The sequence below is a fragment of the Ricinus communis genome, chromosome 5 (assembly GCF_019578655.1).
Source record: "Ricinus communis isolate WT05 ecotype wild-type chromosome 5, ASM1957865v1, whole genome shotgun sequence".
Lineage (NCBI taxonomy): Eukaryota > Viridiplantae > Streptophyta > Magnoliopsida > Malpighiales > Euphorbiaceae > Ricinus > Ricinus communis.
This window is the reverse complement of record NC_063260.1, coordinates 1,716,288-1,729,331: the sequence shown is the minus strand read 5'-3', so window position 1 is coordinate 1,729,331 and position 13,044 is coordinate 1,716,288. Positions and strand designations below refer to the sequence as shown.

The following is a 13,044-nucleotide window of genomic DNA, read 5'->3' as shown; positions in this document are numbered from 1 at the left end:
CAATGAATTTCCTAAAAGGAAAAAGAGAAAAGAAACTGATTTAAAAAGATCAGGCACATGGGCTTATCATCCTTTTAATGAGAATGAAATTATCAATTAGATAGTGATGTGCATGAGCTTTCTGAATTTGTAGAACATAACTAAAAAACGGATCCTAGTGGAAAGTAAAGAAAGCAGAAAGCTAGAAAATCTTTTAGTACATGATGACGATGGCAGTGATTGGGGGGAGGAATTAAATTATATTTTGATATATGGACAAAAGGATCCTCAAACTTTTAGTTGTACAAATTAATATAGTTCATAAGCCATCAGTACTTTCACTGTGACACAGCTAATTCAAAACATAATAATCATACAATATGTTTTCTTGTATTTACTCCCTTTTCGACAGGACACAAACCAATTGCTCTAACTGCTATTTTTTTTTTTTTTTTAGCTTCTACAATCCAAAATATCATGCTTCATGTCCAGTAAATCATTATGGTTGCCCCTGCTGCAACGGCATTCCTTGCTGTTTGGCAATCCCAGACTGCAGTTGAAACACACAGCTTTCCTCCTACTGCTTTCCAGTGACTCAGATTGCTGTTGAGAGGGAGGGGATATTTTAAGCTCGAGATTCAATTCTTGACACTTCCTTTCATATGGGTTTTCCTGTTTCTTGCATCTGAATGCACTGGCTATCTTCTCTTCTCTTAAAACTGCACCAAGAGAAGTGCTCAAGCTGTCAACGGCCAGCTTATTGATTGGTCTATGAGTTGAAGGATCAATGCCTCTGCTCAACAGCTTTCTTCTTATATGGGTATTCCAGTAGTTCTTGATTTCATTATCGGTTCTTCCTGGTAATCTACCTGCTATAAGAGACCACCTGAAAACGCAAGCACACATGCAAAACCCATGTCAGTCTTTAGAGAACTTCTTCTTGGCATTTCTGCTAAAACTAGCATAAACACTCTAAAATTCAGGACCTTACTTGTTTCCAAGAAGGCTGTGTAGTTCAATAATAAGCTCATCTTCTTCAACAGTGAAATTTCCTCTCTTGAGATCAGGGCGTAGATAGTTAATCCATCGAAGGCGGCAACTTTTGCCACAGCGAAGAAGACCAGCAGCTTTAGGGAGGGTTCTCCAGCAGCCCTCGCCATTAGCTTGAATATAAGCAATGAGGCGTTCATCTTCTTCTCTAGTCCATGCTCCTTTGTTGGTGTGAGCTTTCTCACAGCATGGGGACCTCCCCATGTCTTCTTACAGATTGTCAAGAGAGTTACCCGCAGCAGTAGAGATAATAGATGGTACTGGTGGTTTTAGTTGCATTGAAGCTGAATCTATGCAGATTTTTGGGGTTGAAGTTTTATATACTGGTATGGATAATAATGGCTAGCACTAATTGTTTCTAGATGTTGGTTGGTGGAAGAGAAAGGATTAGAGGGTCCACTCTGGTGACTTTATTAACCATCTTCTCTCTATCTCTTTGTCTCTGTGTGTTTGGCTGGAAGATATTTAAGGATGTCAGGATGTATTGTAATTGTATTATTTGATCCAATAAAAGAAAAATGAAGTAACTATGGCTGCCTATCAAGTCATTGTCAAGTGATGCACAAGTGGATGAAAAGGTGAAATGAGTTGGGTCCTTCCTGTTATTAACGTACGAGATAAGCTGCTGCTATAAGCACGATCAATTATGCTAATCTGGGTATGAGGGTATTTTCACCCATGCACAGTAGGTGGAACGAAATGTTTTTATATTTTAGTATTGGATCAATACATAATATTTAAAAATAATAAATATGTATTATTCATCTATTGGTTTGATATATATATTTAAAATAGATATAAAATATGGATTTGGGATAATATTTAAAACAATTTAAGAAGTATGTTGAAATTGTTGTTGTAATAACTTTATGCTTTGTGGGGATCTTATTTTGTAGTCCCAGTAGATAGGGTATGGTCACTCTAAAAGATTCAATGGCATTTAATGGGATCGTTGAAGAACTCATCCACTTGATTGAATAGTTGTTTTTGCTATTTAATTGTAAATAATAATATATCAAATTAATATCTATTCCACTAATAGGCTAATGGCTAAACGTTTTGTGCAAAAAAATTGTGATTCAAATCTAAATCTAAGAGAAAGTATTAAAAAAAGAAAAACAACTTGTGATTAAGCATCTTTGTGCTTAAGAATTTGTGGTTTCCTTTTCTCTTTGTAGTAATTTAGGGTCTTTTAAAGCTTTACCAATTAATATCTCTAGATTTTAGTTATGTAATGTTAATTTAGTATAATATAAATTATTAATAGTAAAATCATTTAGTAAGTAATATAACATGTGATTTATTACAATGAATTTTTTGGTAAATAAAAATTAACATATATTTTTTATTTATTAGGAATAAGAAAATAACTTTTTAAAACAAATTTTTTATATATTGCAAAAAGTATTCTAATATTTAGCTCGATGGTGAATCTCATAAAAATCTTTTTGTTTTATTATTTAAAGTTATTTTATAGCAATGTCTCGTAAAAAATAATATTAGTTGGGAGGTATTAAAATATATAAAAAATTATGAAATAACGTATTTTATAATCTTAATAATAATAATAATAATAATAATAATAATAATAATAATAATAATAATAATAATAATAATAAATCTAATTGCGAATTAAATTTTAAACTTTATATTTTTTTAATAATTTTATTCGATTGTTTTAAAAAAATTTAAAAATAAATATTTTTATTTTTATTTTATTTTTAGAAACACTTTTCGATAACAAATTCTAATTTTATAGTAAGAAAAATGACACGAAAAATCGATTGTATTTATTAAAAAAATACTAATTGTGAATTAGTAAAAATAATTTATTCTATACTTAACAATATAATCATTAAAAGTCTCGTCTTTGTATATTCTTTCACACATCTTACATCTAAGTGTTACAGATTTGTGTTGATTCACTAATTTTTCTTTTAATAATTAAAATTGAGTTGCTACGTCATTTTTCTCATTGTAAAGTTTTAAAATTTGTTGTTAGAATTTGAAAATAAATAGATTAAATTATTAAAAGTATAAAGTTAATAATTTAATTGGTAACTAGGTTAAAAAATAACAAAAACCTTTTTTTTTCTGTTTTTCAATTGGAGACGCCTGGACGGGCCAGGCTAATCCTGAGTGAGACCAAGCGTAGCCGTACCAAAACGATAGGGCCCAAGCTCATCCAAATATTCTTCCATATTTACTTAGAATTGCGTCAAAAGAATTCATAACATATATGCATAATAATTTGATTAAAAGTTACTAATCAAAAGTATAATTTCTATAAATTAAAAAATAATATCTTGCAATTACTATGCTTGAAAGGGTAAAATATTTATAATTATAATGTTATACAAAAAAACCTTATTTTTAATTTAAAATGATAATTGTTTTATTCTTTTTTTTTATTCTACTAATATTGCATAATTGAAATTAGCTTTAAATAATTACTTATTATCATAAAAATAATATTTTTCAAGTAATTTATACTTGGTGATTTATGATAAATTTATCGTTTGAAAAGTAACTAATTTATTTTAATTGAGGAAACTTTTATCCTAAAATATTAATAGTATAGTTTTAGTATTAATTATATGAAATTAATTCATATGTTAATCATACTAAAAAATTTATTTAAAATAATATCTCTTAATAAGAGAGAAAGTCATAAATTTGATATATATTATACTTATTACAAGAGTAATTTTATCTTACAAGAGTAATTTTTCATATTTAATTTATTGTGTTTTTCTTATTTGCTGCAATGGTTTCTTTTTATATAAATATGATAACTGAATTTTAAATTCATTCTTATATTGATTTTAATTATAAAAATATTGAACTAATGCATAGATCATGACTTAATGATGCGTCCTTATTAAATATTGATGATTTGGAGTTGCACCTTAACAAGAGCCTTTTTGTTAATGATGTGTACAATTAAGTTCTTGTGGGATCTATGTTTAAATAATAACACTTTTTTAATTAAAATCAGCATCAAATCATTATAAATAAATCTTGTTAGTCAATTTGGTAGTTAAATGTTAATGATTTTGCTTACAAGGTACTAAAATATCAAAAGAATAATCACACACCTCTTTTATAACATTGACAAACTACAAGGTTAATTTTTGTCCATTCAAAATTCAAGATATTTTTTATAATTCAACTAGTCATCTATCAATATCGATATTATTATTTTAATTATAAATATTTCTTAATTTAAAAGATTATAATTTCATTTTCATCTAAAAGAATTTATATATAAAATTTAACTAATAATAAATGAAATATATAATAAAATTTATTAAATAACAATCGACAACAAGTTTAATATTTTTAAAAATATCTAATTTTAGGATAATTTTACTTTTCTTGCGGTTTTCAATTGATATATTGATTATATTTATAAATTAATAATGAGAATATTATTAATATATTATTTTTTTAGAATCAGAAATTTTTTTAAATGTTCATAAAAATTATTTTTTGAATAAAAAATAAATTTTTAGTTGATATAAATTTATCTTTAAATAGTATTTTCCCATTTCAACAATCATTTGTTTCTAAGAAAATAGTACATTAATTACATGTATAGTATTAATTTGTATGCTAATTAAATAATAAATATTACTTTAAGAAACGAAATATTAATCATTTGTTTAATACTGTCTTAAATAGATATAATTAATTAATTATCACAATAGTCTAATCTTGTAAATATTTAGTAATAATTTAATAAAGACATTTTCTATTTTAATTTGTACTCTTAAATGTAACCGTTTTTTAATTTATTGCACATAAATTTTAATAATTGATTTCGTTTTATTTTCAATAAGAAGTAAAGTAATTAAAAAATAAAAATTAACACATTTATTTGTTTAATAATTTTAAATATAAAATTATATCAAATATTTATAATACTCATAATTTTCTGGTAATTATAGATTTTACTTAAATATATATATTAGTAATTACATAAATATAAATATATATATATATATATATATGAAATATAAAATATTTTTTATATGTGTATTTATATTTTAATATATAAATTTTTATTTTAAGATGTGTTATTTTTTATACATAGAATTCAAATTTATATCTAATTTTATATTTTTTTTCTATTAATTACTATTTAATAAATTACATTCGTAATTAAACAATAATTATAGGCCTGAAAGATAATATACTAGTTATACTTTAATATTGTGTTAACTAATTATAATTCTAGAGGCATCCAAGAGGGATGGTGAATTGGTTGACAATAAAAACAAAAACAATATTAAACTAAAAATGAAAAGATCAAGCACAACTCACTAACACCAAATGTTTATAGTAGTTTGACCAACTCTTATCTACATCCACCTCTCAAGAATTCTCTTGACATTGCTATTATTAAATAGAGATTATAACCCTAACTCTATTTGTGTTCTTTTACAAGGCTAAGAATAAATTCAAGTATTTTTTCCAAAGTCATTTTAACCTAAGTGTTTTTCTTAGGCTTACATTCTAACCAGTTCTAAGATTTCTAATCTTAGTTACAAGAGCTTTTAATCTCTTATCTAAATATTGAATCTCACTTTTTGAGCTTTGCATACAAAAATTAAATGCTCAATTATCCAAAGATTTAATTTTCAAGCTTGAATCTGTAATACAAAGTATTAAGATAAAGATTTTTAGTAAGTAAATGCACAAATAGAGCTCAAAGTAAATGCTCTTTCTTATCTTATAACACTTAGAATTGTTGTTTAAATATCTCTAAGTGAAAAAGAGTCATTACACCCTCATTAAATGCAAAAATAGTCGTTTCTGCAACTGTCATAAATACAGTTTCACGGGCGTGAACAATCTTTCATGGCTCTGAATCATTAGCGCGAAAAACAAATTTGAAAAGCTGGAACCAGTCACGGCTGTGTATAATTCTTCACGGGCGTGAAAGTTGCTTTCATGGGTTGAAAACTTTGGCAGTGAACTCTTCTGTGATTACTTGAGAATCTGTAAAGTCTTCAAAATTCACGGGCGTGAACAACCTTTTCATGGCTAGAAAAATTTGTTAACGATTAAGAATCCATATTTATGGCTTGAAAACCTTTCCCCTCAATTCTTATGTGGATTCTTCTACTTTCGGAGAGAATACCATTTTTCACGGGTGTGAATATTGTTTCACAGTTAGGAAGATCTTCTTCACGGGTTGGGAACTCTCTCTGTGAATCCTTCTATGATGTCTTTTATTTTTTAGAAAGAAATTTTTTTTCATGGGCGTGATTATTTCTTCATGGCTATGAATTTTCATTTTCACGGCTGGAAAGCATGCCGTGAACACTACTGTCCTTTTGCTATTTGTGGCGAAGATTTTTCATGTCTGAGAAACTAGTATTTCACGGGCGTGAATCTGCCCTATCTTAGACAAACCAATTTTCTTTCCTTGCATATCAACACTTAGACATAGAATTAGTCATTCTTAATTGTTTGTAACCATCAGAATATGATTAATAACCCTTAAGGTTGAACACTAATAAATTAGTTTTCTAATTAGATAATATTCTAATTCTATCCTAAAAATGGCATATTAATTATATTTAATATTATATTAATAATAAATTAGTTTTCTAATTAGATAATGATTCTAATTATATGAAATAATCTTTTAAATTATTTTTTAATATTATATTCACTAATAAATAAATTTTTAATTTATATATAATTTTTAATTCCAAAAAAATACTAAAATTAGAAAATATTATTTTAAAATAATTTATATTATAGCACTAATAAAACTTAAAAATATTAAAATATTAAAATATTAAAAATAATATTAAAAATATTTAATTTTTATTATTTCTTAAAATTTTATAAATAAATATTAAATATTAAGATTTCTGTTGAGTTATATTATAAATTTAATTTTATAATTAAATAATATTAACGGTCATGCAACACATAAGTAAACGACTAGTATATATATAATTGTTCTTTTATGTAATTTCTTATATATTAATTCTCATGTTTTATAAATTTTAATAATTTTTTTCCTTATTACTAGTCAATTTGATAAATAGGGTCATTATTTGAAATATATTCTTTGTAAATCAATTAGTAAACTATTATTTAACCAATAACAATGAAAGCATATGCACGAATTTTTTATAGATTTACTTGTTCCTCCTTTTTATCTTTAAAACTTATTATTAGAATAAATAGTACTTATTATTATTATTATATAAATTTTTTACGCACATCAAAATGTTAATTATTTCTATTTCAATAATTTTCTTTCAGCTAAATTATAAGATAATGGACTTTATTATAGAATATGTACTCAGATTAATTATTACAAAATAATATTTATAATTTTTAAGTATTAGAAACCTCGATTGTCATTTTTAGTTTAACAACATTTTTCTTTTAAATTAGTAGCATTCTTATCTTTTGTTATTCAATAAATAAGTAAATGTCCTAGCCTTAATATTTTTATTAATAAATTTAATAAAATTTTATTAGATATAAGATTTTGTTTAGCAGTTTTCTTGTTCTAAAATTATTCTTAATTAACGAGTAAATAACTAGTTAACCTAATTAGTAAAAAATTAAATTATCCTATTTTAATATAATAACATATAAGGATGTCTTAGTTAATTTATCCATCCTGTCCCTTTTGCATTTTTGTATACAAATGATAATAAACTCAAAGAAGAGGGGGACAAAATACAATTACACAAAACCATAAGGACAGGAATGTAAATACAAATCCTCCGATATCTACTAAATGCGTAAATTATTTGGGGAGTCCACGCAACGGCTACTGCGTAAAACGGTAACCTCAACGGTCGAAAATTTTCAAATTTAATCTTTCTTAAACACAAGCCTTCCTTCATATTTCCCTGCCTCTCTTCGTTCTCTCTTGGCCTTCCTCTTCTGTCCACTTCTACTGGGTCTTCAATTAAATTTTGTTGTTCTTGAAAAGAAAATATGCTGCAGGATATGTGGAATGCTCCTCCTGGTTTTAGACCAACAAAATCTGCTCCAACGTCACCGGCAAAGCCTCTTGGTGTTTCCAGAACTCGCTCTGAATCTTTTCATGCTATTCACAAAGTTCCTGTTGGTGACACTCCTTATGTCAGAGCCAAAAACGTTCAAGTGAGAAAGCTTCTTTCTGGGTTAACTTCAAATTTTTGATTGATGTTTTTGTTGATGGGTTTTCTTTGATTAACTAAAGCTGCTTCTGGATTGCCTGCCAATTAGTGAGTTTCTTTTGCTTCAAATTGATGTTTTTGTTAATGGGGTTTTGTTTGTTTTTCGCTTGGTTAGTTAGTTGATAAGGATCCAGAGAAGGCTATTCCACTGTTTTGGGCAGCCATAAATGCTGGAGATAGAGTGGATAGTGCTTTGAAAGATATGGCTATTGTTATGAAGCAGCAAAATAGGGCTGAGGAAGCCATTGAAGCCATCAAGTCTTTGAGAAGCAGGTGTTCAGACCAAGCACAAGAGTCCCTTGACAATATTCTTTTGGATCTTTACAAGGTTCGTGACTAATTCTAACTAAATATAAGTAATGTATGACAGGTTTCATTGGATTTGTTTTGCGACTCTTATGTTGTAAAATATAAAAATTTCTTGTAGAGATGTGGGAGATTAGATGATCAAATATCATTATTGAAACACAAGCTTTACTTGATCCAACAAGGGCTTGCTTTCAATGGTAAACGCACAAAGACTGCTCGGTCTCAAGGGAAGAAGTTTCAAGTCTCTGTAGAACAAGAAGCAACTCGTTTACTGGTCAGAAATTTGTTTTCTCTGCTGCTTTAGGAGAACTTACTTGTGTACTTAAAATTAAAATTGGGTTCATTTTGTGGTTTCAGGGAAACTTGGGATGGGCGTTGATGCAGCAAAACAACTATGTAGAAGCAGAAGATGCATACAGAAGGGCACTCTCAATTGCACCTGATAATAACAAGATGTGCAATCTGGGTATATGCTTGATGAAGCAAGGGAGAATCTCTGAGGCTAAAGACACATTGCGAAGGGTGAAACCAGCAGTTGCTGATGGGCCAAGAGGTGTAGATTCCCATCTCAAAGCCTATGAAAGAGCACAACAAATGCTAAAGGATCTTGAATCTGAAATGATGAACAAAGGAGGAGACCGGGTTGAACAGAGTAGACTCTTCGACGCATTTCTTGGTTCTTCGTCAATTTGGCAGCCTCAGCCTTGCAAAGATCATAACATCTTGCCAGCAAATGCAAGTAAATTGCATGATGATTTTGCTGACGAGAACATGGATTCTAATATAGTAACAAACCAGACTATGTTTCCTCAGCAGAGAACTGTCAAAGAGTTACAATTTGCTCCTTCTGTTAACTCACTGAATGTGGGTGCACGTCCATTCTTTTCATCGAAATTAGTAAAAGAGCCAATTGGGAATCATTTTCATGAGACACTTAAAAGAACAAGATCAGGAAATGTTGCTAATTCGAACAGAAAGAATGAAATGGGGCTATTCAGTATGCCAGCCGTGGAGCATGAAAAACCTGAAACCAAGTCAAGAAGACTATCCGATGAAACAGAGAATGGATTGTCCGAGTTGCTACCAGACAACAAGGACTTTGAGGATGCCATTCTTGCAGCAGTTTTGGGTCCAACAAATGAAGCAGGAGGAAGGAAGCCAGTTGAAACTGGCAGCAACAACAGCACCACTGCCATCTTTCAAACAAAGATCGAAAAGAGGCTTAAGGTTTTTCAAGACATCACTCTTTCTCTCAGCCCAAGAGCCTGATTGAGATTTTTAGCCTAATTTAATTACTTTTAACTAATTTAATCATTTCAGTGTTACATAAAATTCTAGGTTGGAGATGAACTTGTTCTCCTTGACCCTAGTTCCTGTAGTAGAAAAGGAGTACACAGTGTGGTATGTAGTAGCATGCTAAATTTGTTTGGCGGGGTTTTTCTCACTAAACAAGCACATTGTTGTTTCTATTTTATTTATTTATTTGTAAGCCTAATAAGGCATGAATCCTTTTTTGACTTGGAAATAATCCACTGTCTCATTTCACACTTTTTTATGTAATGAAAATGAAGCTGTTTACTGCAAGAATTTCAGATTTCAATTAGGCAGGAGCTAATTTCTGTGAGCTTCATAGTAGTAACCCAGAACCACCAAGGCAGCAGCTAAAGCAACCCCAACAGCACCCTGTGCAAATAGTGTACAGCACTTTGTAGCTAATGTTCCTCTGGCAGGTGGGGTGAATCCCAGCTCTGATAATTTCTTATGGGAGGCTGCATAATCTGCAAAGAATGCATCCTCGTCCTGCAATAATTAACATCTTTTCCAGTTAATGTGTGGTAATTCAGAAACTGATTTTCACATTCATAAATTAAACACATTACCCCTGCATATCGTTCAACATACTGGCGGAAAATAGGATCTTCCACTAAAGCCTTATCAGTGGGGAGTTTTAATAGTCCTGAATCTCCTCCTAAAAGCTTCCTGGTCAAGAGTACAAATTGCAAATACAGGTACACTCAGTTTCCAGTTGTTATATAATTTAACTAGCATGTGTTTATAGATTAAAGAAAAAAAGATGCCTTACTTAAAGTAGGAGTTGTCAAACTTTAGAGGGTCCTTTGTCCAAGCTCCCTCAAAGCCTGATCTTTCCCTATGTGCCTTTCCCTGCAAAACCAAGTGAGAATCACATCAAGCTAGAGTTTTTTTGAATCTTGAACTAAAACTTCTATGATACTTTCATCTCTGACAAATTTACCAATGTATGACCACCAGAGAGTGCCACGATATCCTTGTCTGATAGACCCATACGATAAAAGACATCCCTCAAGTGAGAAGCATCTGCAAAACACAATGAATCAGAAAATCAAATTTGTCTAATAAAGGGACAAATTAGAGACAGACCTTTTCTGGAGTCAGGAAGACGCCCCTCTTCAGGAGATTGAGTTGAATCCTGATACAGAAGAAAAGGAAGTTACTGTACATGAACCCTTCTAGGCGCTTGACAAGTAACACATTCTCCCATAAGCATACCTTTCTGCCTGGAACAAATTCAATGGTCGGACCTCCTGTGATCTCAACAGAAACAACCCCAGCAAGCTGATAGAAAGCCGAAAAAGCTGAGCTTCTTGAGAATAAGTTAAACATTAGATAATTACTTTGCTATATTTAGTGGTATGGCTTTGTTAATGTGACATAGATTTTATGGTACTTGTAGTAAATATGTTAAGGGTTAGATGGTTATTCAAGAACAGGGAAACCCTTTAAACAATCTCAAACCGACATAACTGCCAAGCATATTAATTAACCAAGAAAAGAAAAAAGGGAAAAACACTTCAACCATTGTAGATCATACTGCTAATATAGAAACAATCTGGAAACACAAAGGATCACCTGATAGAGGTCAGCATATGAAATTTTGGGATGTCTAGCCTTGATATCCTCTAAAATGAAGAAAAAAAGGCAATTAGACAATTTCTTGTTTTCTTTATACAAACAAAAAGGTTCAGTTCAGATATCACAACCAAACGAAAAAAAAAAAGGAAGAGAGGCAGACCGCATAAATCAATGGCAATTTTAAGACCATTATTAGCTTCATGCTTGTACTCTATCTCATTCCTAATAGAACCATTAGGTCCTCCTGTCTTCGTTTTCGCATCATAAGTCCCTGCATCATGCCACCTGCACACAACACAACTGTTAATGATCCTCAAAAGTCGCATCGGAAGACTGTAAGGGGTTTCGAGTTCGAGTTTCTTTTTTCGAAAAAGAAGAAAAGAATATGGCATTTTACGCAAGACGAAGCATGATAGGAGCACAGCTTTTGCTGGAAATGAGTGCGCGAAGGTCTCTACGAGCCTTCTCTATCTCCTTTAAGTACTCTGCATCCATTTCTGCAACCAACATGAAAAGGAGGTAACACAAAACGCAGGTGATTTGGGTTTGGTTTTCAGATTTATATAAGTAAGAACTACGAAAATTCAGATTGAAGGATAGAATAAAATCAAAGCAGAAACTGAAGAAGAAGGCTAAGCAAAGGATTCTGATTTTCTTTTTCTTTTATTTAACTTTTTTTTTTTTTTGTGTTGGGAGGGAAAGGTAGCCTTACTGTTGCATATGAATAATACTCAACATGTATCATTAAACTGAAACTGCATAGCGTGTGAATGATACGTGCTTATTTTTAGGGCATGTTGTGGTTCACGTTTCGTTAAGCGCGCGTGTTGGGTGAACTCGCTCTTTATCTCTTTATCTTTGTTTGGGCCTTCTGGGTCTCCCGGAATGGAATAAAACGGTGCGTTTCGTCATTCATGCAACGGATTCTCGTTATTTTTGAGCCAACTCGCCAGAGGCCTGTTTGAACCGTCAATCTGATCGGTTTATATTCGCAACCCGCTTTTTATTAAGTAATCATTACAAATTTGGTGTCTCAAATTTTAATTTTTTTAATTTTAGTGGGCAGATAATAATTTTTATTCAATTAGGTCTCTAAATGAAAAAAAAAAAAAATAGTTTTTTTAAATCCTTTATAATTGGAGTGCTAACCATGCTAAATGAGACAAGCTTTGTCCCTGAAAAGAATTAACACATAAGATCTCCCTAATAAACCCTTGGTGAGATAAATAATATATATTTTATATATATCGATTAGTTTAATATTTTAAATTTTAATTTAATCTAACAGACACTTAAATTTTATATTTTAATATCTAAATATTCTTAACTTTTAATTTTATTTTTTAATAATATTTAAATATTTTTATGCAATAAATATGAATGTACTAAATGAACACACATTTTCAAATGTTAGAATATCATAAAAAAAAAATTAGGTCTCTATTAAGTTAAATTAAAAGTTAGAATGTTAAACTAATTAAATAACTAAAATTCAGAGGCAAAAACACATATTTGGCATATATATATTAGAATTTTGTTAGAGTACTATTGTGGCCCCCTACCATTATAAGTCTATTTTTTAATTATAAATTATTAACTAAAATTATTTTAA

The 13,044-nt window shown here is 29.7% G+C and overlaps 3 protein-coding genes across 3 annotated transcripts; 1 reads left to right on the top strand and 2 right to left on the bottom strand.

Moving 5' to 3' along the window:
- Positions 1-216: 216 nt before the first annotated feature.
- Positions 217-1,233, bottom strand: LOC8260653 (myb-related protein 308). The gene is made up of 2 exons (XM_015725672.3): positions 971-1,233; positions 217-865 (listed from the first exon to the last, which is right to left on the bottom strand). Exons 1-2 carry the CDS (start codon positions 1,231-1,233, stop codon positions 433-435), a joined length of 696 nt encoding a protein of 231 aa, XP_015581158.2. The 3' UTR covers positions 217-432.
- Positions 1,234-7,908: 6,675 nt separating this feature from the next.
- Positions 7,909-10,127, top strand: LOC8260652 (protein POLLENLESS 3-LIKE 2). Its single transcript, XM_002529597.4, has 4 exons — positions 7,909-8,175; positions 8,347-8,559; positions 8,659-8,814; positions 8,898-10,127. Exons 1-4 carry the CDS (start codon positions 8,008-8,010, stop codon positions 9,807-9,809), a joined length of 1,449 nt encoding a protein of 482 aa, XP_002529643.1. The 5' UTR covers positions 7,909-8,007; the 3' UTR covers positions 9,810-10,127.
- Positions 10,059-12,525, bottom strand: LOC8260651 (L-ascorbate peroxidase 3). The gene is made up of 9 exons (XM_048375146.1): positions 11,830-12,525; positions 11,593-11,717; positions 11,430-11,479; positions 11,070-11,135; positions 10,941-10,989; positions 10,795-10,877; positions 10,624-10,703; positions 10,421-10,520; positions 10,059-10,340 (listed from the first exon to the last, which is right to left on the bottom strand). Exons 1-9 carry the CDS (start codon positions 11,940-11,942, stop codon positions 10,152-10,154), a joined length of 855 nt encoding a protein of 284 aa, XP_048231103.1. The 5' UTR covers positions 11,943-12,525; the 3' UTR covers positions 10,059-10,151.
- Positions 12,526-13,044: the final 519 nt, after the last annotated feature.